Source organism: Canis lupus, chromosome 28, assembly GCF_011100685.1.
Source record: "Canis lupus familiaris isolate Mischka breed German Shepherd chromosome 28, alternate assembly UU_Cfam_GSD_1.0, whole genome shotgun sequence".
Taxonomy (NCBI): Eukaryota; Metazoa; Chordata; class Mammalia; order Carnivora; family Canidae; genus Canis; species Canis lupus.
In genome coordinates this window covers 40,745,001-40,769,241 of record NC_049249.1, presented here as the reverse complement: position 1 = coordinate 40,769,241, position 24,241 = coordinate 40,745,001, and the positions used below count along the sequence as shown (strand labels likewise).

General features: G+C 64.5%; 1 protein-coding gene across 2 annotated transcripts in view; it reads left to right on the top strand.

Moving 5' to 3' along the window:
• The first annotated feature begins 513 nt into the window (after window positions 1-513).
• STK32C (serine/threonine kinase 32C) overlaps window positions 514-24,241 on the top strand; it is a 65,161-nt gene continuing 41,433 nt past the window's right edge. The window contains exon 1 of one of the 2 annotated variants that reach the window (XM_038579172.1): window positions 514-775. In XM_038579172.1, the coding sequence (XP_038435100.1) occupies window positions 514-775 (262 nt within the window). Of the gene's footprint in view, window positions 776-2,426; window positions 2,519-24,241 lie in introns of those variants that run through there. The other variant, XM_038579173.1, reaches the window with a different exon arrangement.

Genomic DNA, 24,241 nt, shown 5'->3' with positions numbered 1-24,241 from the left:
CTCCCCACGCCCTGGGGGCCCCCGCGCCTCCCCCACGCCTCCCCCGCTCCTGTCCCCGCCTCCTCCTGGCTGTGCGGCCGCAGGGTCCGGGGGGCCACCCCCTCGGGTGCGCGGTGGGCCCCGGCGTGACCCCCCCCCGCTCCGCCCCGGCCCCGCCCCCGCGCTAGCTCCCGCCCCGCTCGCCCCGCCCCGGCCCCGCCCCCGACCTCACTCCTCCCCGCTCGCCCCGCCCTGGCCCCGCCCCGGCCCCGCCCCCGAGCTAGCCCCGCCCCGCTCGCCCCGCCCCGGCCCCGCCCCCGCGCACGGCAGTCGGCGGAGCCGGCCCCGCAGCAGGAGCCGCCAGCCCGGGCCGGGCGCTCGGGGCACCTCCGGCCGCTCCCGCTCCCGCTCCCGCTCCGGCTCCCGCTGCCTCTGCGGCTCCCGCTGCCTCTGCGGCTCCCGCTCCCGCTCCCGCTCCCGCCCCGGGCGGGCCATGTCTCCGGCCCCGGCAGCCGCGCGCACCCAGGCCCGGCGATGAGGAGCGGCGCGGAGCGCAGGGGCAGCAGCGCCTTGGCGCCCCCCGGCTCGCCGCCCCCCGGCCGCGCGCGCCCCTCCGGCCCCGACGCGCCCCCCGCGCCGCCGCCGCCCGCCACCGGCCAGCCCCGGGCCCGGGACGCGGGCGATGTCCGCGCGCAGCCGCGCCCCCTGTTCCCGTGGAGCAAGTGGAAGAAGAGGATGGGCTCCTCCATGTCGGCGGCCACGGCGCGGAGGCCGGTGTTTGACGACAAGGAGGACGGTGAGCGCGGCCGCTCGGGGGCGGGGCCGGGCGCGTGGGGGCCCTGGGATCGCCCCGGCTCGGGACACGGCGGGGGGGGGGGGGCGTCCCGGGAGGCTCGGTTTCCCGGGAAACTCGCGCAGGGAGCCCGAGGTGCCCACGCGCCTGCCGGGCTCCCGCCTGCGCCCTCGTGTCCAGCGGGGCAGCGTGGGGAGGGGGCTCGGCCCGCTCGGCCGCCCACCGTGGCCAGGGCTGCAGGTTCTCCTTCTCCTTTTAGGGGCGATGTGCAGGCTCCGTGAACTCTGCACCTGTGCGTGCGCCTTGGCGAAGGAAGATGCCCGCCCCACAGGTGGCGGGGGCCAGGCCCTGGGAGCTCTGGGTCTGGCCTGCCCGGTGGCCGGGTGGCCGGGTGGCCGGGTGGCCGGCGCCGCGGGCCCAACCTTTGCATTCAGATGTGCAGCAGAGGTGGCTTTGCCTTTCTGCAAAGACCTGCCCTCTGGGGACCCCCTTGGAGGGTTTCCCCTCAGGTCCCCTTGCAGGTGACGCTGCTGGCCCGGGGGACCCGTATCTCTTGAGCGGCCATGCGGAGGCAGGTGCGCCGGGGAAACAGGTGATAGGCCACCTTTGACTCGGCGCCTACCTGTGGGGAAGGTCCGCCTCTGGGCACCGTGGTACAGTCACAGCTCTTTTCTACAGATGTCATGCGGATAACTTAAATGGTACGAGGATGACACATTTGATGTTTTTTTGACATTTTCTTAAAATAGTCGAAATATGCATTTTGCATTTTGTAGGCAGCCTGCAGAGGTAGGATGGGTCTTTTATAATTTTAGAGCACAGCTCAGCACAAGAGCCCAAGCTATTTATTCTGATAAATAATTTAAGCATTAAAGGAAATTACCGGAGTACGACCTCAGGCCAGTGGGGATGAATGTGCAGGCCGCGTGCAGGCGGTCACCAGGGCGATGGAGAGGCTGCTGTGGCTGCAGGGGGGGGGGGTGCTGGCTCCGCCGAGCCTGGCCTGAGCCTGGCCATGGCCAGCGGGCGGCGGGGGGGGGGGGGGACACGGGTGCTGGACTCGCCGAGGTGCCTCCCCGGCTGCCACATCAGCACGGCGTGTTCCCGGTCTGCCCGTCATCGTGTTCCGCACTCTGGGGCCGCGGAAGTCACTGCTGTGAATGTTCCCCTGTGTTCTACACTTTTGTTTTTGGCGTGGATCTTCCGAGTAGAGACAGCGCAGGGTGAATCAGGAGCCGGTCAGGAAGCACATTGACATCTCGCTTCTCCGGCTGCGGGATGAGAGAATGTCTGAGAGACACGTGTGGGTTCGGCGCTGGCCGGTGTAGCCAAGAGCTGGCCGCCCTGTTCGTGCCTTCGCCTTGGGCTACCCGAGGCGGAGGACGCGGAAGGAGAGAGACTGCTGTCGCGCCAGGGCCGCCTTGAGCGTTTCCGCGTAGGGTTCTGCTGTGTGCTCACAGTATGTCACGTCTCAGATTTCAAGGATCATTAAAAAGGCAAAAAGAGCACAGGATCTGTTTCCGCTGCTCACGGTCTGATTTGAGGATCCTCTCAGTCACCCCTTTACCTGCCCGGAGGAGGCCGGCCGCCGCTGGAGCAGCTGCTGCGGGCGGGTGGGAGGTGGCTGCCTTGGCTACAGGTGCTTGCGCCTTAGGACATGTGACCGTCGGGGACAGGCTCATCGCTCGGCACAGCGGCCACGTCCCCGGATCGCACGCACCTTGGGACTTACCTGGGCTTTGTTTGGTGAGATTGGGAGGCTGAGCCTGGCCTGGGCTCGGCCGCCCCCGGTTACCTGTGTCTCGCGTTTGCGCGGCATCGCCGGGGCACGTACAGCTCAGGCGTCAGGGCACACGCTCGCGGAGAGGGCCGCGGGTGTATCTAGAGGCGAGGACTGGGGTTCGGAAGGGAGGGGGGTCAGGGGGCGTGCCGTGGCGCCTGAACCCCCGCGCTCTTGCAGGCCGGGGTGCAAAGTCACCCCTCCTCGCCCCTCCAGACAGGGCTCGCCTTACTTTGTCGGCCCCGCTGCCAGGCGGGCTTGAAGAGGCGGCGGTGTTGTGCTGCAGACGTGCATTTACTGTGACTGCACGGTTGCCATGGCGACGGAAGTCCTTCGGATGAATTTTTTGGATTAAAACTCCCAATTAATATATCAAGTTTGGTATGCAGAGAGCAGGGAAAAAGGGAAACGGGGGCACTTTAACGCAGTGCCAGGTAAATCCCTGTGGTTGTGATGTCGACGAGACGTCCCAGGTCCCCGCCGGTCCCGCGGAGTGGAGTCTACAGCCCCCGGGCTGGCGCGGCAGGTGCCGGGCGCATGTCCAAGTTCTCGGCGCCTCTGCCTCATGCAGGAGCTGGGGCACCTTTCCCTACCCACCCCCCAGCCCCGCGCCTCCACCACGCGATCCCTCGCTGGGGACTTCAGGGGCTGAACCCGCCAGGGCACCCCAGGGCACCTGCCTTTCCTGTCGCCCTGCCCCAGAGCTGCGCCAGTGCGGCTTGAGACCCCGCATTCGGTGAGGTTGCCGAGGGGGCCTCCGGTGCCGCCTGCGGAGCAGGTGCGTGACCGGGGGGACGGGGAGGGCCTCTCCTTCACAGTCGTGGCCAGCGCCCGAGCCCCATGTGACAGCAGCTTACCAGCGGGGAGTCACTAACCAGGTGCAGGTTTGCTCCCCGCAGAGCAACCTGGGAGGAAGGGAGCCCTTGAAGGCGGAGGACGCTGGCCCCGGCCAGGTGGGGGTGGGGGTGGGGGGCGCGCCAGGGCAGGAGGCCACCAGATTCTCAAGTCACCTTCCTCGGAATGTAAAAAAAGCCTTTGTCTTTTTCTGATTATAGAAGCATCAAAATATATAAATGCATGTGCTTTCCTGTTTTTCTTGAAATTGTCCTAAATAGAAGAATCCCGACGCACGTAGGTTCAGCACCGAGGCTCTGCACAGTGAACGTGCGCTGTGCCTCTCCCGCTGCCTGGTTCTAGGAATGTTCTCACACTTCCAGCGCCGGAGAAACACTGTCTTTTCCCTTCACGCAGAAATGGGATCGCGATCCATATATGGTTTGGTCGTAACCTGCTCTTGCTCAGCGGGGTGTCGCCCACTTGAGGGATCTACAGCAGCGTTGTGGGCGCCTCACGGCTGGGCGCAGTCCTCCAGCCTGGCTGGGCGCTGGCCTCCCCGGCGCCTGGTCCCCGCCCCCTGGAAGTTGCCGTGGCAGCGCGGCACCCGGCCGGGCAGGCCCTGCTGGGGCTCCCACGGGCGGCGGGCGGGTCGCTGCCCTTCGCCCGCCTCTGGGCATGTACCCTGTTGCCGGTCACGTCATCTCCCACTATAGGACGCCGCGCTGTCTGCCTTCCTTCAGTATCACAAGCGGCCTGGCAGTGGGCACGTCCGCGTGTCCGTGTTCCTGCACTGGGGAACGAGCTTGCCGCCCCAGGGCTGTGTCCCCGTCGTCTGACCGGCCGGCTTCCGCAGGAGCCGTCATCTGAGAGCCCGCCGCTGCCCTGGGCGCTGCTTCCAAGGCGGCCACCAAGGATGTGGCTGCTGAGTGCGGGGTGACCAGACCGACGGGGCAGCAGACAGGGAGCGGCCGGGGAGGGGCAGCAGGGCCAAGATGTCCACGGAGCCGCCTGGACGGGCGACCAGCCATCGCTTGCTCTGGGCATGCTCAGAAGTCCTCTTGCCCCGAATCCTCACCAACCCTGGCTGCTAGTGGGGTTTTAAGTTATTTTCTTTTTTAAGATTTTATTTATTTATTCACGAAAGACACACACAGAGAGAGAGAGAGAGAGAGCGGCAGAGACAAAGGGAGAAGCAGGCTCCATGCAGGGAGCCCAATGCAGGACTGGATCCCAGGAACCCGGGGTCACCACCTGAGCCAAAGGCAGGCGCTAAACTGCCGAGCCACCCGGCCGCCCATGTTTTAAGTTTTTGTAAGTTTTTGATGTATTAACGCGTTGAGCTCGTCTGCTTGCTGGTGGGATTGGTCACCTGTGTGCTTTCGGCCCTGGGAGCGTCCGTGTCCTGTGAATTGGTGGCAGCTCCCGAGCCCGGGCTCCTGCCGGGACCGTGGCCGCCGTGTCTTGGGCCGTCCCTGCCCACGAGGCCTTACCCTTGCACGGCCCCCGACACGTGCCTGTGCCATTTACCTTGCAGCACCGCTACGGGCGGGTTTTTTTTTTTTTTTTTTTTGGTACGGATGTGTTTAATTTTTCTGTGGCCGGATCCATCAATAGCTTCCTTTCTGGCAGTTTCTGGCTTTGGTGTCGCGTTACTACCGTTGACGAACGTGCGTCGGCGCTTCCTTCCGTGTGGACGTGGAAACTTCCAGTCCGTCGGGAGTGCCGTGTGACGCGGCCGTGAGGTCTCCCCCCTGGGGCCCCCTGCTCTCTGAAGTCGAGCGCACTGGGGCTGTTTCTAAGTTTAAACCGTCCTTTGTCGTGTGTGCTGGCTGTGACCGGCATCTCCGCGCGCCGTACTCCGCGCCGCTTAGCGCTCGGTGCAGCAGGGCTCTTCTGGGCCCACGGCTCGTCCTGGAAGCGGCCGCGCCGCCGAGACCCTGGCGGGTTCCCAGAGCTGTCGGGTTGCACTCGGCGTGGGCTTTCTCGTGCTCGCTCGTGTCACCCGTCACTTCACGGAGCTTGTGCCCTATTTTTCATCCGCATCTCCGAGAGCTCGCGGGGCGGAGGAGAGCAGCTGGGTGCACGCGGGGCTGGCCCGACACTGTATGAGGCCGTAGTTTGGGGGTCAGGCCCCTGTTTGTTGGGAGGCTGTTTCCAGGGGGCACGGCCTGGAGCGTCAGGAGTGGCACGGGGCGGGGTGGCGGGCTGACCGGGGTTCCCACCCCTCCCTGCGCGCAGGCCTCCCGTGCTGGCTGCAGACCCCGGGGCCCTACCGGCCGGTGGAACCGCGCCGAGTCCCGTGAGGTGGGTGTTTGGGTTCAGGTTGGGCAGGAGGGCACGCAGGCCCCTTGGGAAGCCCCCTTGCACGTCCGTTCCTGGGTTTCGGGGCTCCCGGGCCGCACCCCAGCTTCCCCGAGGGCCTGTGGGCAGCCGCGAGCTCGCTCGCTGTGTTTCTCCCTGCGTGGCTCACAAGGCTGGTCCTAGAATGGACTTGGGACCTACTGTCACGTCAGCTCTGCCTGCCTATCCATCTGGTTGTGTGTTTTAAAGTGCTAAAAATAAGCCGATTTTCTTTTAAAAATTTAACCACCCAGCTCTCCAGCCGAGAAGTAACGTGGGAATGCGACGGGCGTGTTTGCTCGGGGCTTCTCCCGGGGGTGGCGGTCCCAGGTGAGCGAAGCACGGAGAGCGCTGACTGTGCCCAGGGTCAGGGCAGCCCGAGCGGGGTCCCCGCCCCCCCGTGAGCCCGGGACTGCAGATTCCCACCCCGCGGGTCTGCGTGGGGCCCAGGAGCCTGCAGCTCCCACCAGCTCCCCCGCGACGCTGCTGCGCCCGAGCTTGGATCCACTCTGGGTGGGGAGGGCTGAGCAGCTGTGCGGCAGGGGTAGCGGTGGAGGCCGGGAGCCCCGGGGCTCGGGTGGGGACCCCACGCTGCTCCCCCTCTGGGGTCATGCTGGCTCTCACCGTGAAGCCGCCGGAGAGGGCTGGCCCCGTGCCTCGGGTGTTCTTATTTCCACGTCACTCCTCCCAGGGATGGCCTGTTACACACGGAACCACACGTTTCCACGGCCTCCCTTTATTGTGCGTGGGGACTCGCCATCGTTCCTCTGACCCCTTCCCAGGGCTGCTGGTGCGAATGCCGCCAGCTGGGGCGTGTCGATGCTCCCTCCCAGAGCTGGCTGCTGGGGGCCACTTGGCTTCCCACTGCATCCGTGGGGAGCATGGCGGGTGGGGCCCCACGCCTGTGGCCTCCCGGGGCGGATGGTGCTGTCTGCCCTCCTGGGGACCCGGGCAGCCGCTCTGGCCCCCTTTAAGCCACTTGGTTCCTGTTTCAAGGGCTGGTACCCAGTTCCCCGTCTGCGGGAAGCCTTGGGCAGCGCGGGCCCAGCTGGCACTTTCCCCTGCCTGGCGGAGACACGCGCAGCCTGGGCCTCCCCAAACCTGCCCACTCCACGGCCGCGGGTGTCGCCCTTCCTGCTGGCGGCTGTGCCCACGAGCGCTCAGCCCTCCCTGCCCCTGCCCCCCTGCCTCCCCATCCCTGCCCCATCCCTGCTTCCTGTCCCTGCCCTGTCCCTTTCCCGTCCCTGCCCATCCCTGCCCTGTCTCCACCCTGTCCCTGCCCCATCCCTGCTCCCCATCCCCATCCCGCCCCTGCCCCGTCCACTGAGTGGGGTCACTGTCCCCCCAGAGCTCCTCGCGTGTACGGCCTGCCCACCGGGCTGTGAGCTGGCTGTGTGCCCGCAGGACGTGCTGGGCTACTTTTCTCGTCTCCGAACACCGGCTGGATCCAGACGCTGAATGATTTTAATGATCAGGATTTGAGACAATTTGGAAGAAGCTGTAATTAATAAAATTATTGTTATTTTTAAAATCTGGGATGCCTGCTTCATCAAAAAAAATGTTTCTTTCACTGACCTACAATCTATTATTTTAAAAACCAAGGCGAGGACCGCGTGGCCGAGGGCGGAGAGCAGCCTGGGGCTCGTCCCGCGTGGCTCCGCTAGCCGCGACGGGGGCCGCCTCTCTGTCCCCGCTGCCCCCCCGCGGTGTGACACGGACGGTCCCCAGCTCGACGGCTCAGGCGCAGGCCCGTGTCGCCCCTGTGAGAACCCTGTGCGTGTTATTTAGGTTCCGAACAAGGAGATGGTGTGGGTGGGAGTCAGTGTCGCCCCCAATTTATTAAAAATAGGAGCTGAGCACATTCACTTTCTCACAGCGATTTTGAAAGTTGACTTCAGAAAGGTCTCTGCCTTCAGAATTCACATCATGACTCCTCGTGCTCTGTATGCAGAAGGCACAACTTGTGGCAAAAGCAAGTAATAGGCGACTTTGTCATTTCTTTGTGAGCGTCAGGCGGGGTGCGGACGCGCGCGCCTTCTCCAGGGCGACCCCGCGGGGCGAGGAGGGGGCTGCTGGGTGCTTGGTGCGTCGGGCCCCCCCCCCGGCACCCGCTGGCTGCTGTCCTTCCCCGGGGCCGGGGCCGGGTCTCCGCACCCCTGTTTACTGCTGGGGACAAGCTGCCCCGCGACCTGTGACGCGGCGACACCTGTTCTCGTTATTTGTCATGACTGGTCAGGGCCACCGGGGCCGGGCCGGGTCCCCCCGCCACTCCTGCCGACGCGGGGCCTGGTTCGCAGGTGGAACGCAGGCAGGTCACGTCCTGGGGTGTCGGGTCTTGCACCCGCCGCTATTTGTTACCTATTCCTGTCACCTGTTACCTAACACATCACCTCAAAACTTGGCTCAGAGCGGTCCCCTCGGCTCCGTTTCTGTGGCCGGCGGGTGGGGAGCGGCCCTTCCCGTGCACGTGGCTCGGGGCCCCGTGGGGTTGCCGTGCAGCTGTCGCCGTGGCTGTGCCGCCCGCAGCTCGGGGGGCTGCTCCCCACACGTGGGCTTCCCCTGGGGCTGCTCACGTGGCCGTGCACCGTGGCCGCCGACCTCCCCGGGGGCCAGGAGATGGGGGGAAGCCGCAGTGCCGTCCGGGACACAGGTTGGCGGCCACAGCCTGTCGCCTCCACCTTATGCCGTTGGGCCCACGTCGCTGTGTCCCGCCCACCCTCAGGGCGTATCTTAAACCACCACTTGCCCTCCGTGGTCTCAGGGCTTCTCCGTGTCCACTGGTCACGGGCGAGCGGGCCGTCCTCCCCACACCAGGCGTGCTGAGGCTGAGGCTGGGGCACGGCGTTGGTGGGGACGGGCACCGTGTCACTTCCACCGAACTCCGCGGTCCGGCTCTAGTCCAGGAGGGGGGTGCACGGGGCCAAGGCTCTGCACCTGGAGCAGCCGGGGTGGGGGGGTGGCTGCCAGAGAGCTGGACGGGGCGGGAGGGGGAGCGAGGGGGAGGGAGGGGGGGCCGGGGGTTGGGGATGAGCGGAAGCCCCGGCCTGGCTGTGTCACCCGCCTTCCCAGCGTTGGGCGAGTTCCCTCTTGGCCGCGTGAGACCCGGGGCCGCGCGGGATGTCAGCGTGAGGACCCGGCGCCTCCCAGCACTGCGGCTGCTGATTCGAGCCCCCGGGGACCCTGGGGACCCTGGGACATGCTGAGCTCAGTCCGGGCCTCCGAGGGGAGGCGCTGTGAGCCCGAGACCCAGGAGGCCGTGCACCTGCCGCTCCCTGGGTCCCCACCCGCTCACAGGTGCTCCCCCGGGAAGGTGGCCGTGGCCTGGCTTCAGAGTCCCCTTCGCTGCCCCGGGGACCTGCCTGTGACCCCGCAGGGTCATGTCTGTCCTTTGGCGTCTCCTTCTCTTCAAGAATCAAGGTCCCCTTGTGTTCCTGACATCGTAGTTGAGCTCCGCGGGCGGCAAGGATCTGCAAAGTCCGCACATGACGGGGACAGTGGGGCGCAGGGACCCGGGGAGGAAGGCAGCCGCCGAGCGGGGCCCTGTCCCCACATGTGTGCCCGGCGCGGGCCTGGGCTGGGGGCCGTGTGGCCGTGTGTGCCGGGGGAACCCTGGGCCTCCTGCCGGTCCTGCCAGGTGCTTCGGGCGGTGAGCGGGAGCCAAGGGGGTGCTGGTGGGCACAGGGGGGCTGTGTGGGATTATGGGGCACGTCGACGGAGACCCCGGACCACCAGGGGCACATCCCTTGGGACTGGGAGTCGGCCAGTGGAACCCCCCGTTAGTGGCACCGTGACAGCCTTTGCCCCGAGCCCACGGCGGTTAGAGTGCGTGGAGGTCAGGCCCAGGCCCAGTCCATGAGGCGCCCCCGGCAGCGGGTTGGCACGACACTGAGCTAGACGCTGTGGGGACGGGGACAAGCCCGAGAGGGGACCCCGTCCCCGTGGCCTCCCCGCCGCTCCCCACCTGCCCCCGCTGACCCAGCTCCTTCCTGGGCCCCGGTGCGCGGGGGACACGTTCGTGATCGGGCGCGATGATTAACGGCCTCCCCGTCACCCTCAGACGTGTCCTGCTTTGGGTGACGGATTACGAGGCTGCTCATCTCGCGCCAGACACTCTCGCCAGGATGATCCCTTTTTTTTTTTTTTAACTTTATAGCTTTTTATTATATAACCAAAAGTGACAAGAAAAAATATGAGGAAATCCAGCGTCTTATGTAACCTCAGCCCGGATACCACAGCCTCGAGTGTTCCTCGTGCCGCCCCCCCCAGCCCCCATCCACGCTCCATGCACACAAAGCACGTATGACTCTTTAGAAACTTTTTCCTTGATCTTTTAGATTTACAGCAAAGCCGGGAAGGCAGCGCAGCGAGTCCTCACGCCTTGTTTCCGTGCACGTTGAAGTCGGTGCGGCGCGTACGTGGGGAGCCCTCAGGGATGCGACCCCGTCCTGGCCGGGGCCGTCTGGGGGCGCGGATGTGCAGAACAGGTGTGTGCGGTGTGCACGTGTGTGCGGGTGTCCGTGTGCACCTGCGTGCGTGTTGGGGGATGTATCTAGGGGAGCAGACTCGCACAGCCGAGGAGGCCAGGTGGGCGCGTGGGCTGCGGGCCTGGGAACCCGCGAGGCGATACGCAGTTCCGGGCCTAGGGCAGGACCTGAGCTGCGCCCACCCGGGCGGCGAGGCAGGAACAAGGGGAGAAGCCCCCCTTCGTCTGTTAGGGCCCCGCTGGCTGCGCACCTGCTGCAGCGAGTCCACGGATCCCGGCACCCACGCCACCCGGAAGCACCCCAGGCAGGGCAGGACGGCGTGGTCGGGCGCCGTGGGCAGTCACGCTGACCCGGGGATTGACGGCCGAGTACCCCAGGGCCACGGTCCAGTCCGGCTTCCTGGGTCCTCACGCATCGTGTCCGGCCACGGGCTCGCTCCTGGCGGCCCTCAGCCGCTCCCCGTGTGGTGACCCGACGTTCGGGCGAGGACGGGCCAGGTGCTTCGTAGGATTTGCGTGCGGTCTCCGCGTGGATACACTGGGGACGGGCACGGGCTGGCGCCCTCGGGTCCTGCCCTCGGCCGGGGCGTGTCTGCTGCCCGCACGTGCTGACCCTGTCCCCCGGCTGAGCCGCGCTGCAGGGGCCTCCACGGCCAGGGAGGCCAGGGACGGCCACGCCGTCCCCTCCACGCTGACCTGTTGGGAGGAGCCTGCACTTCGGGCGGGCATCCTGCTCCATGCCCTTGAGGGAGGCGGCGTGTGCGTGATCGGGGACGCTGCACGGGTCCGTGTCTCTTGCCCCTTGGCACGGTGCTTGTTCTGTGCTTCCGGCCGTAAGCCAACGTGGCCTCGTCCCTGTGTCTCCTGTGAGCCCAGCAGTGGCCGCTGTGTCCCGGCCACGCGCCGAGGCTGTGCTTTGTCCCCGCAGCCCTGGGTCAACCCGCTGTCCCGGGAGCTCCTGTCGGAGAGGGAGCCGGGTCCCCAGGCCCGGGTGCGGGGCCGCCGTGTGCTCCTGGGAAGCCCAGGCCGACCTCACGGTGGTCCCGTCGTCCTCCCCCCCCGCCCCCCGGCTCGCCAGGGCACCTGGTCTGCACGCAGCAGGCAGAGGGCGTGTGATGTGACGTGGAAACTGCTCGGGGGCCTCTGGGGGCCGCACACGGCCAGGCCTGGTGCTCGCGTGTCGCACGTACACGAGTCCGCAGAGCACCGGTGTCGGACGAGGCCCCGTGGCCATGATGGGTCGAGACGAGAACGAGATCCCTCCGTGATCCACCCGAATGTGACGAGGTCGCGAGCGTGGTCCAAGCCCTCGGGTCAGGCGCCCCTGCCCTGGCCGCTGCTCCGCCAGCCCCGCTCCGCCCACCCCGGCCGTCTGTGGAGGCGCTGCCACGACACCCCCTTGTAACGCCGCCCGCGCAGCCCGAACCTGCCTCCCCGTCCCCTGGGGCGCCTGCTGCTGCGATGCCCCGGTGACCCCCGCGGAGCAGGAATCCGTGCACCTGGCGCCGTCAGCCTTTCGCCGGAGCTGGGGCTCTTTGGTGGGGGCACTGACGCCTGCGGCCCGGGTGCGGATCCCAGGTGTGGGCCCACAAAGTGTGTGCGGCCCTGCAGCCTGCCCCGGGGCATCTCGGGGGCCGCTGAGCCCGGGCCGCGGCCTGTGCTCGGGTCACGCTCGCAGCTGTTGGCTGGTTGGGCCGCGAGCTCATTCCGGAGGGTGGACGGGGCCGGGCACGGGGCTGAGTCCCAGGGACGCGGGTGCCAGCGAGTGGCAGCAGGCTCTACTTGTCCCTGCTGCTCTGCTCCCCTCATCCCGTGAGACTCCTCGAGACCCCGTTGTCCTTGCGGGTGTCCAGCCCCCCACGGCCCACGGCCCACGCTCCGGGGAAGGTCCCTCCATGTGGCTGAGAGTAGTGCCGGCCCCGGCGTCCTCGTCCCTGAGCCGCAGCAGCACCCGTCCCGACCCCGCCTGGACCCCCTGCCTGAGGCTTCGGGCCGCCACCACCGGGCCCCCGGCCGGCCCTTCTCTCCCGGCTCCGTCTCGCTACACTCACGCACCGGCCGCCTCAAATGTCATCCATATGCCGACTCCCAAATTTATATCTCCAGCCGGGACCTGCCTCCCACGTTCCAGACTTTTCTGTCCAGCCTCTGACTCGACACCGCCACTCGTGTGTCTCATACGCTCCAATCTGGCCCCTCCCAACTCCAGTTCTGTTGCCCCAAGCCTTGACCCCGCCCCCCGGGGCCGCGTGTCCTCACCCGGCCCCCCGGGTCCCCTGCTCCTGCTGCTCCGCGCCCTGCGCGGCCCTGCCTGCCCTCTGCCCCGTCTGCTCCCGCCGGGCGGCCACCCTCCGAGCAGCGCCCTCTCTGTCCCGCCTTGCGGGCGTCCAAGCTAGTGGGACGGCTCGTCCGCTGCTCCTGGAGAGCTCGCCCCTCAGCCCCGTCAGACGAAGCGGCCCTGGCCCGGGGGTCCGGGCATGGGGAGGACCAAACACGGCGGGGGGGGCATGCACAGGGGGACCAGGCACGGGGAGGGTCCGGGCATGGGGGGGCCTGGGCACGGGTGGACTGGACACGGGGGGCCTGGGCACAGAGAGACCGGCCCCACCTCCCCGGCCGGCAGCAGCAGGGCGCGCTGGGCGGCTGGGCTCTGGCTCCTCTCCGGACGACTCTGTTCCAGCTTCTCTGGCAGGTGCTTTCTGGGCCGGGCTGTCCGCGCGGTTAGGCCAAGCCGCCTGGTCACTGGGAAAAGCGGCCCCAGGAAGCTGGGTTCTAGGGTGCGTCGGGGCCGGGGCTGCGCTGCCCCGGCTGTCGGGGAGACGGACTGCACTTGCCTTGGGGCCACGTGTGATGGATGAGTCTCGGCAGATGCAGGTGCAAGTGTCCCGAAAGCTCCTTCCCCGAATTAGGTTGGAAAGTGCGCGTGGGCTGGTTATGAAACGCACGTCTGACAGGAGCCGGGAGTCCGCTGATGAGCAGGTGTGTGCCTCGTGTCCGGGGCCGGGGCTGCGTCCCTCCCGGGGGGTCCTGGCGCCTCCTGGGGCGGTCACCGTGCTGGGGCGGCTTCGGGGCCTGCGTCGGGCGTGGCTTGGACCACAGGAGCCTTGGGATCCCATAGGCTGGGCCGCCAGCCGCTGCCCTGCAAGGGCTGGAGCCGGGCCACCGACCCCAGGCTGGCTCCGCGGCGTGGACATCCGGGCCCGGACCATTCCAGGTCTGGGGGCCGGTCCCCTGCAGTGCTGTGCCCGCGGCATGCCCCCCTCCACACCCGTGACAGGCGCACAGCCAGGCTCTGCCACGTGTCCCCAGGGCTGAGAACCACGTGCTAACCGCCGGGAGCACCGAGCCGCCCGGGAAGTGCCGTCGAGGCAAGGCCGAGGGTCTGGGGGCGCGGGTGTCACTTCTACAGTGTCCCCAGCCTGGCAGCGTGAGTGTGTGTGAGAGCCCAGCTGGCCGGGTGGACGCCTGCGCCGTCCGCGTCCGGGAGAGGCCCCCGCTGGGCACACGAGCGTGCTGGGGTGTGCGTGCCCCACCGTCCCCTCCGTGTGACACCTCGTCCCTGTGAGGTGGGAGGTGCTGTGCTCGGTGTGCAGGACCCTCGGTGCAGCCTTCATGGGCTGCTGCCCGGGCGCTGCTCGCTCCTTATGTCTTCAAGAAGCAGCTGGGCTCGAGGGCTCAGGGGCAGTTGCACGTCTGCGCAGGGGGCCTCGGATCCGAGAGACGCGCAGTCCTCGGGAGTTGGGACCACGGGGAGGGCGAGGCCCGCCGGCCTGCCGCGGCGTCTGTCTGTCCGTCCAGGCCGGGAGGTTAGGAGAGATGGTCGGGCGCCCATAGCGGACACAGAGCCCGTGCTGACTGCGTCCAGCGGCGCTGCAGGCCGAGATCCCCGGGCCGTGCGCAGGGTCGCAGGGCTGCGCCGGGGGGCCGGGAAGTGAGGTTTGTGCAGCGCAGCCTAACCGAGGGGGACGGGGCTCCTGGGTCCTTGGAAGGCTGAGCCCCCCGCCCGCCCCCCCCCCGTGGGGGACGTGCATCCTCAGACTCCGTGTGCAGAGTCATAGAGTGACAGCGCTACAGGCCGAGAACGCGGAGGGGACCCAGGTCACCTGGCTTCTGCCGCACAGGGCGGTCCAGTGGAATCCAAGAAACCTTTACCAAATGATCTCAAATTCCTCTTAATAAAAAAAAAAAAAAAGCAATGCTCCAGAGAACAGGGGTTTGCTCGTCTGCAGACCGAGTTAATTGAAAGGCCCCGAAGGCTCCGTTAATTACCCGATGCGCGGTGTCTCAGCTTCCGACGCGGTTGCCACGGACGTCACCGTAGCGAGCGGAGGACGGCAGCAGAGCACCGAGAGCCGCCCTCCGCGACAGTGAGGCCTGAGAGGGGTGAGGTGGGAGCCGCGGTCCCGCGAGCACCCTCTGACTGGTGGGGCCTTGGCCCCCGGGACACCGCGCGGGACGTGGGCAGAGCCTTGGGTTGAAGCCTCGAGGGGGCTTGCGGTTCCTGGGGGCTCGGGGAAGCCAGCCTCACAGACGGCAGCGCAGCGACCCGGCCAAGAAGACTGGCCTTCTGCCCGGAGACCATGCTCTTGCACGTGAGTGTGCATCCGTGTCCGTGTAGATGGACAGACATCGTCTCCGGGAGTCTCCTGTCGCGGGAACGTGCATCTCTCTCTGGCTCTCAGAGTGCACGAGGACAAGGCCACGTTGTGTCCACCCTGGGCTCTCTAGGGCCTTGCACATAGTAGGTGCTCAATAAATGCTTGTTGCGTGTCACCAAGCTGGGTGGAAGGAAGAAATGCATGAGTTGATGTGGACGTGGTCTTTCTGGCCACTTGGGTGTCACACATGCCAAGTCTCCTTCGGGGAATATTCTGGAGTGTGCAGGGGTCGAGGCCCAGACCTGCCCTCCTTTCTGGCTGGGCCGTGGGGGTGCTCGTGGGGCCTGGGGTGGAGGCCCCTGCTGGCCCACCGGGCGGCCGGCTGGTCTCAGAGGCTCTGCAGGGTCTCTCCAGCAGGACACCCGGGGATCACGCCCTGAGCTGAAGGCAGACGCTCAACAGGTGAGCCACCCAGGAGCCCCTGCCTGTTAATTTTTATTTAAGTTCCATTTCAAGTTGATTTTTGTATTGATATGAAGGAAGGGTCAAGGTTCCCGCCACCCGTCCCTTCCTCCTTATCTTCCTCCCTCCCTCCCTCTCCCCACCTTCCCCGTCTCCCCTCTTCCTCCTCCTCCTTCTGCAGAAGGGATGTCTGTTTGATCTTTAAGCCAATACCAGACCGTATTGATTATTGTAGCTTTATGATACGTCTTGGAAGCAGCTGTGTTTGCCGTCCAACTTCGTTCTTTTTCAAAAAAGATTGTTTTAAAGATTTTATGTATTTATTCATGAGAAACACAGAGAGAGAGAGAGAGAGAGAGACTGAGAGAGGCAGAGACACAGGCCGAGGCAGAAGCAGGCTCCATGCAGGGAGCCCGACGTCCATCCTGGGTCTCCGGGATCAGGCCCTGGGCTGAAGGCAGATGCTCAACCGCTGAGCCGCCCGGGTGCTCCTGTTCTTTTTTCAGAATTATCGTGACTATTCCAGAGTCTTTGCCTTCCCACCTCTATGTTGGAATCACCTTGCCAGTTCCTAAGCTCTGCTGGCTGAGACACTGGTTGGGACTGCATTCGGAGACAATGACCTCTTAAAAATCTCGAGTCTTCCAGCCACGAACATGGCAAATCATGCCGCTCACTCAGGGTCCTTACTCTCGCTCTGCTTTGTTTCGTCCTGTCCGCGCAGAGCTTGCACACGTTTTGTTGAATTTATCCCCACACATTCAATATTTAGAGGCAGGCGCAGCACAGAGGAGTCAGCACTGACCTGGGAGTGCAGCCGCTGCACCGTGAGCCTCTTCCGCGAGCCCAAGAGTGCGGTGACCCCCGGGGAGCCAGAGAAGGGGGAGGAGGGAGTGTGACACGGGTCGTCTCTGTGCTCACGCAGTCAGTCGAGAACAACAGCCTAGTGCTCGTCCACGGCCCCCGCAGTAAGAAGCCTCCGGGTCGCGTGGAGGCCTCCGACAGGCGCTGCTACGTGGTGCTGGGGGACGCGAAGGAGACGTGGACGGAGGTTCCCGAGGGCAGCAAGGGCAGGAGGAAGACCGAGCCAGTCACAAGGACGCCATCTCCAAGATGTTCCTGCGTGGGCGCTTGGTCATCGTGGTCCTGCAGGCCTCGCTCATCCCTGGCGAGTACAGCCTCCTCCCGGTCAGAATTCTCTCCCTCATCCTGCGAGGACCTGCCCTTCGTAATGGGAATAATAAAGCCCTGTGTTTTTTCTAAAAAAAAAAAAATAATAATAATAGTGAAATTTAGAAAGATGAATTGTTGGGACACCTTGAGGGGCTCAGTGGTTGAGCACCTGCCTTCTGCTCAGGGCGTGACCTTGGGGTCCCGGGATTGAGTCCCGCATCGGGCTCCCGGCATGGAGCCTGCTTCTCCCTCTGCCTGGGTCTCTGCCCCTCTCTCTGTGTCTCTCATGAATAAATAAATAACATTTTTAAAAAAATAAGAAAAATGAATTGTTGCGCATCGACTGTATCCCAAAACCTTGCTGCACTCACCGATTCTAGTATCTCATTTGTCGATTTCCTCAGATTCTATACGATCGCGTCGTCTGTGAACAAAGATACTTTTATTTCTTCCTTTCTAGAACTTTCTGCCTTAGCGCACAGTCTAGGATCTCGGCACAGAGTTGAGCAGAAGTGGGTGAGCCGGCACCTGGCCTTTGTCCTGATCTTAGGGGAAGGCGTTCGTAGCTCCCCCTCAGGTGCGGTGTCAGCTGGGCTTCTTCCCAGATGCCCTTATCTGGTTGACTGAACTTCCTCTTCCCGGGTGCTGGGGGTTTTGCTTTCAAACCATCAGTGATGTTGAGTTTTTGTCAAGTGCTTTTCTCGTACCCGTGCAGGTGATCGCGTGATTTCCGTCCCTTCCTTGGCCAATGTGGTAAATTACGCTGTCTTTTGAATAGAATCCCGGCTTTGGGTCACTGAGTTGGGTTTTTATATGTTACCGAATTCAGTTTGCTAATATTTCATTAATAATTCTGACGCCCGGGATCCCTGGGGATATTGGTCTAGATCTTACTTTCTCGTAAAGCTCTCGTCTGGCTTTGGTATTAGGTTTATGCTGGTCTCACGATATGGGTCGGAGGGGCTCCCTCCTCCTCCGTTCTCTGAAGTATTGGCTGGAGTCCACCCGTGAAGCCGTTTGAGCCTAGTGTTTTCTTCGTGGGAAGATTTTACTTTATTTTAAAAGATTTTATGTATTTATTCATGAGAGACACACACAGAGAGAGAGGCAGAGACACAGGCAGAGGGAGAAGCAGGCTCTGTGCAGGGAGCCCGACGCGGGACTCGATCCCGGGACTCCAGGATCATGCCCTGGGCTGAAGGCAGATGCTCAACCCAGGCGTCCCACCGTGGGAAGATTTTAATTACACATTCAGTTTCTTTACTGGAGACGACGTATTTGGATTTTCCATTTCTTCCCATGTTAGTTTTGGTGATTTGTATCTTTCAAGGACTGGAAATTGCCCGTTTCGGCTAAGCTGGCGGCTTCATTGGCATAAAATCTTCATTTTCCTTCTAACATCCGTAGTGATGCCTCCCTTCCGTTCCTGATGTTGACGTTTTCTCTGTGACCAGGAATGATTAAACCTCCGACCCTTCCTTCCGTTGTGTCTGGGTTTGCCTCACAGCTCCTGGTCTGCTGCTGGGTGCGTGCATCGCTGGCGCTGACGCGTGTGTTCGGTGTCTGGAACCCGTGGCCGTTACGAGATGCCTCTCCTTACCCCCCCTTGGCTTCAAGTCTACTTTTTAAAACAATATTTTATTTATTCATGAGAAACAGAGAGAGAGAGAGAGAGAGAGAGAGAGAGACAGGCAGAGGGAGAAGCAGGCTCCATGCAGGGAGCCTGACGCGGGACTCGATCCTGGGTCCCCAGGGTCAGGCCTTGGGCTGAAGGCGGCGCTAACCCGCTGAGCCCCCCGGGCTGCCTGTATGTTTGCGTTTAAGCCTACAATTGTGCTGTTTGTCCTGTTTTTCCTTTATCCCCATGTGTTACTGGTTTGTCGATTGTTTATCAATTTCCACACGTCAGGACCTAAGGGGAGGGGAGTCTTGGTGGCCGCGGACGCCAGCACCTGAGACCCGTGACCTGAACGTGTCCCTGGTCTTCAGGACGTGGGCACAGGGCGGCAGCGCTAGGACCATGTGTCTGGACGGTCAGCGTGGTGCCTGCGTGGGACGGCGCTGCACCTGCCTCTTCCTGTGCCCTCTGCCACGAGTCCCCACCCCCGGCCCGCAAGCCTGCGCTCCCGGCTCCCCCTGCAGCCTGGGGGCCCCCGTGTGCGGTCTGGGTGGTCCCAGGCCTCGTTGGTCCTGGTCCTCTCCGGAAGGCCACATGCCTGTGTCCGGGGGATGCCTCCCTCAGTTGGCGGCGGAGGCCTCAGCAGCACGTCCCAGAACGTGGAGAATCCACGATGAAGAGCGGCCCCTTCTGTGCCCGTCAGGCTCCGACCGTGCCGTGCTCTTCGTCCCGCCCCCGTTCTCTCGGGCGTTCGGGGGATGGCTGTGCCCCGTGTTTCCCTCGGGCCCCCTGGCCTCCCGGTGCGGTGGGGGCTGGGCAGGGCCTGCCGGGACTGCCCGGGAGTGCGTGGGGAGAAGTGGGAGCCATCTGGGCCCGTGGGGGCGGAAGGGGTGGGAGGTGACAGCTGGCGGTTTCCATGCAGTCGCCGCCACAGAGCAGCCTGCGGGCGCCAGCGGCTCATGCCAGTCGCTCTGGCGCTGGGTCATCTCCATGGCAGCCTCCGTGGGCACCCCTCTCCCCTCGGGGCTCCCGGCCTCTGCAGCTGCCGGGAGGCCGTCCCCACCCCCTGGACGCCGCTCCGATGGCTCCAGTAGCAAACTGTGCCCTTGCCTGCGTCCGGCCTCAGGCCACAGCCCCAGCCCAGGAGATGGGGGGTCTGGGTCGCCCGGCCAGGAAAGGCCGCCTGAGCCACGGCTTCACTCGCAGGGTGGGATCTTCGCCCCCGTGTGCTCAGGACACTTGCGGCTTCCTCGAAACGCCCACCACAGCCTGCTGTGCTGCGGCCCCCCGGCGGGCACTGCCCCTTGGGGTCGCTCGGCCAGCGGGCCCCTGGTGCTGAGCGCGGGGAGGGAAGGCCTTTCCGGGGCCGCCGGGGACGGCTTACACACCCAGCAGCAGGCTCCGGCGGGGCGACAGGTGCAGCCCCGGTCCTCCTGGCCCGCCCCATCCCAGTCACGGTTGGGCCCCCTGTCCATGCGGGGGAGCCACCTCCTCAGGCCTCAGCCTCCCGGGGCCCGGGAAGGCCCGTCCTCCTCTCCTGGGCCAGCCGAGTGGTCGCTGCACCAGTCCTGGCGTCTCCCGGGCGCCGTGCCCTCCCCTCCCTCTGGTGACCCCCGCACAGGATACAGCAGGATCACGTCCGCTGGTGAGCTCTGCGGAGGAGTGGCAGCTGGTGGCCGGGGCGTTTCAGTGATGCCCTGTCTCCTGAGGGCGGCTGAGAGGTTGCAAGGCCCTTTGCTGCGTCTTCCTGGCTGCCCCTGACTTTGCTGTTTCTTTCCTCAAGGGGGGGGGGGCTTCCCGACGAAGCCGAGGCCCAGCCATGAGGGCAGCATGGGCTCACGGCCAGGGGCACCGACGGCGGCCGGCACCCAGCACCGGGGGGAGCCCGGGAGCCTCCCCGAGAGGACGCCGTGCTGCGGGCAGTGGGGCCGGTGCGTGGAGCCTCTCTGGTCCCAGCTGGTTCTCCGCTGTGCCAGGCACGTGTGGCCCAGGGAGGGGGCGGCCTGAGTCTGCTGCTCTCTCGAGCGCGGCGGTGGGTGGTTCCGCAAAGCCCGCGGGTGCACGGCGTCGGCGCCCCCGGAGCTCTGGCTGGATTTCCGGGGCGGCCTGAGCTCTTTGCAAGCGCATGTGGCTGCGGGTGGCGGGGATGCAGGTGCCCGGAGCCCCCTCTGCGGGACGAGGCACAGACACGCGGAGGAGCGTCTGCCCCTCCGGGTGGCTCCTGTCTCAGCCATGGGCCACGCGGTGGGGTCGCCGAGACTCGCGTGGGAGGAGCCCACGGGGAACGGCCTCCCCACCAGCAGAGGCTCCTGACCCGGCTCTGGGTCCTGGTTCCCATGGAGCTAGTGGCCCACCTCGGGCCCGGTTCTGCACCCTCCAAAGCCAGCGAAATGGGTTTCTTGCACCCGTGGGAGGGGCCGGCAGAGTAAGTTAGGGAGAGCTGTGCAGGACCTAGTTTTATGTCACATGTGACGGGGTGTGTTTTTTTTTTTTTTTTTTATAAATACAGAAGCATAAAGAAGAAAAGAAACCCGTAATCTCACACCCAGATAATCCCTATTGGCACAAAACTGTCCTTCTTGAGCAGGGTGTAAACGTTTCAGCCGCACAGAGATGCAGGGACGGGAGGTCCTGCACACGCGTGTGCCTCTGGGCGGAGTCGCGCGTTTACCGGCAGAAGCGGCCACATGCAGGTGCTCGTGGTTTCATGGAAACTTTACACAGTCTCTTCGGGACGTCTTCGTACAGGCACAGAAGCCTGCCTGGGCTTTCACTCCACACAATGCTCCACTCCGCGGCTCTGCACACCCGGGGTGTCGGGGACCCTTGGGTTTTGGAATTGTGAGTTGTGAACACGGTGCTCGATGGGCCTCTGTGAGCTGAGCGGCCGTGGAACCCGATGGCGGGGGCGGTATTGCCTGGAGGAGCGGGTGTGCCCGATGGCGGGTCCCCGAGGCTGGCAGCCCCAGGGGGGGCCAGGCCTTACCCCCCAACCCCGCCGCCACACCGCGCCGCCTCCAGCCCTGGGGGGAACCGAAACTTGCCATTTGGCAGGTCAAGGCACCATCTTCCTCCTCGCTGACGCTTTTCTGCCGAGGATGAGGCGGGCACGGTCTCCTGCCTGACCCGCCCGTCGGGCCTCTTTTCCTGTCCGGGTGGGTTTCTCACTAATTTCTACAGGTTCATTTGCAACACGAGGAAATTAGCCCCAATTTGTCATATTTATTGCAAATACCCTTTCCCAGTTTGTAGTATTTTGACCTGAAAAGTGTTTATTTTTTTCTCTGTATAGGAGTTTCAATATTTTACATATAATTAAACTGATGCTTTTGGTAGAGTCTTTACTTTATGGTTTCTGGGGTTTGTCTCTCGCTGAATTATAAATAAATTCACTATAACTATCGTAGAGTTCTTATGGGTTCAGCCTGTGCACGTGTGTGTGCATGCATGTATGTGTGTGCATGTACATGTGCATGTGTGCATGTGGATATGGGTGTGCGTGCTGTATGTGTGTCCCTGTGTCTGCATGTGTGCATATATGTGTACATATACACGTGCACATGTGTGCATATGGGTGTGCGTGCATGCAGTGTGTGTATATGTATATATGTGTGCATATGTGTGCATGTGGATATGAACATGTGTGCCCATGTGTGTGTGTCGTGCGTGTGCACTGCATGTGTGTATATACCTGTGTGTGCATGTGGATGTGGGTGTGTGTGCATGTATATGTGCATGTGTGCATGAACGTGCATGTGTGCCCATATGTGTGTGCGTGTACATGTGGATGAGCGTGGGTGCATGTGTGCACCCGTGTGTGCATGCATGTGCATGTGTGCATATGGGTGTGCACACATGTATGTGTGCACTTGTGTGTATATGTGTGCATTCACGTGCATGTGTGAATATATGTGTGCCCGTGTGTGTATATGGGTGTGTGCATGTGTGCATATACGTGTGTGTGCATGTGGATATGAACATCTGTGCCCCGTGTGCATGTGTGTGCACCGCATGTGTGCATGTACCTGTGATGCATGTGGATATGGGTGTGCGTGCATGTACCTGTGTGCCGTGTGCATATATGCATGTGTGTGTGCGTGCACGTATGTGTGAACACACAGACGTCCACCTTGGCTGTGTTTGGATCTTATTTTGTTGTGAGGTCTGAGGAGGATCGAGCTTCGCGTCTTCCCTCTTCACATGCTGATTTCACCCACGTGTGTCCTGCACGCAGCTCTGGACTCTCGGGGTCTCTGTCCACGCACCCGGGTGGGTGACCTGGCTCTGGTTCTGCCGCAAACTACGCCCCTTGCAGGACCCCCGCCCCCCGCAAAGACAGTTAAAACTCGTGTCAGAGGGTAGGGTCTGCGGTGAGGGTGGTGGGAGATGAGGTCCCAGGGAATCTTCCTGAGCGGTCGGCCCCTTGGGGATCCCCACCCCGTCTCTCCCGCAGCGTGAATGTCTGTGGCTGCGTGACTCCAGCGGTGAAGGAAGAGCCCCCGCGGGTCAGAGCGCGGGCTGGCCCCAGGTGACAGGCCAGGACGGACGGGGCCGAGGGAGTGTTGTGTTGAGGCCCCGGGTGAGAAGCCAGTTGGAAAGCAGCGTGTGCGCACACATGTGTGCAAGGGGCACGGAGGAGAAACCTGTTCCGTCTGAACCTTGTCCCGTGCAGCCCCCTCCAGGTTGGGAACGGTGCCTGTGGGTGGTCCCAGGGGTCACAGGCCGGCAGGTGTTCGGGTGCTCGGGCCCCGGGACGCCCCATGTGCCATCGGGGGAGGCGGCGGTGGGCACGGCCCCGAGACTGGCTCTCCCAGCGCCCCCTCGAGGAGAAGCCGGCTCACGTTGCCGACGTCCCGCTGCCCCGGGGCCTGCATGTGGTCATGGCACAGCCCACCCGCCGCCTCCGGCCCCGGGGACCACGGGGCTGACGTGTGCCGCCCGGGCCCTTGCCCCGCAGGCTCTCGGGGCACCCCGGAGGCCGGCCACCCTCGCCCGCCTCCCCTCGCTTCCCGTCCGGCCAGCACTCCGTCCCGGAAGCCGTAGCTGCGGCCCCCACGGGAACGCAGGCTCCTGGCGCCGCTCGGTTCTCCTGACTCTTATTTTTGGAAACACGAGGGAGAAAGAAGTCTTATGGTCTGTCTAGAAATAATGCCTCGCCTTAGTTCTATTCAGTTTAGACCAAATTAGACCCAGCCTTTCCCGGATGACACTCCAACCTCTTGAACCGTGGGGGGGGCGGGGGGGCGGGAGGCGCGGGGTTTGGGGGGCAGCGTGTCGGCTGCTGGGAGTGCGGCTGGTGGGCCTGAGGCCGCGCCCAGGCCCCGACCCCGTGCCTGGCCCTCCTGGACGCCCGGGACAGCTCAGGTGGCCGTCCTGACCCTGCACCTGGCCCTCCTGGACGCCCGGGACAGCTCAGGTGGCCGTCCTGACCCTGCACCTGGCCCTCCTGGACGCCCGGGGCAGCTCAGGTGGCCGTCCTGACCCTGCACCTGGCCCTCCTGGACGCCCGGGGCAGCTCAGGGTGGCCGTCCCGACCCCGCACCTGCCCCGGGACCCGTGGGCGGCTGTCTGTGGGGCCAGCTGCTTGGCCGTAGGACCTGCTTGCAGTTCACCATCCTGCATCCTCCCATGAACGCCTTCCCTGCTGTCCTGCTGTCCTGCTGCTGCACATCTGCCGTCTGGTGTCCTGTGGCCCAGACACGTGTGCCCAGCCTGGGGGCCGGGTGGGGAGGCCAAGCGCAGCCCGTGCCGGGGCTTTTCCTGGCGGCTCCAGGCTCCCCGCCTCCCCCACCGCCAGCTCTGTCGCCACTGCTCCCCCCACGGTAGGAGGCCCCGAGAGGCTGGGACCCGGATTTCACAGACAGATGGGACTTCCCTGTAAACTCCCCTTCCCCACTGGGAGCATCTCTGCTTCCTCAGAGAGGTGCTGGGCTGGGGGGCTCCGTGCCAACGGAGAGGGGTTGTATGAGGGGTCAGGAGGGTGGCCTGTGACAGAGGAGGCCAGGCGGGCGAGCTCCAAGGGGCAGGTGTGGGGTCCGGCGGCCCTGAACCCCTGGCTGGTCAATTTAAAATCACGGGTGCAGGGGCGCCTGGCTCAGTCGGCGGAGTGTCCGAGCCTTGATTTCAGCTGAGGTCGTGATCTCAGGGTCGTGGGATCGAGCCCCACATCCCGCTCCAC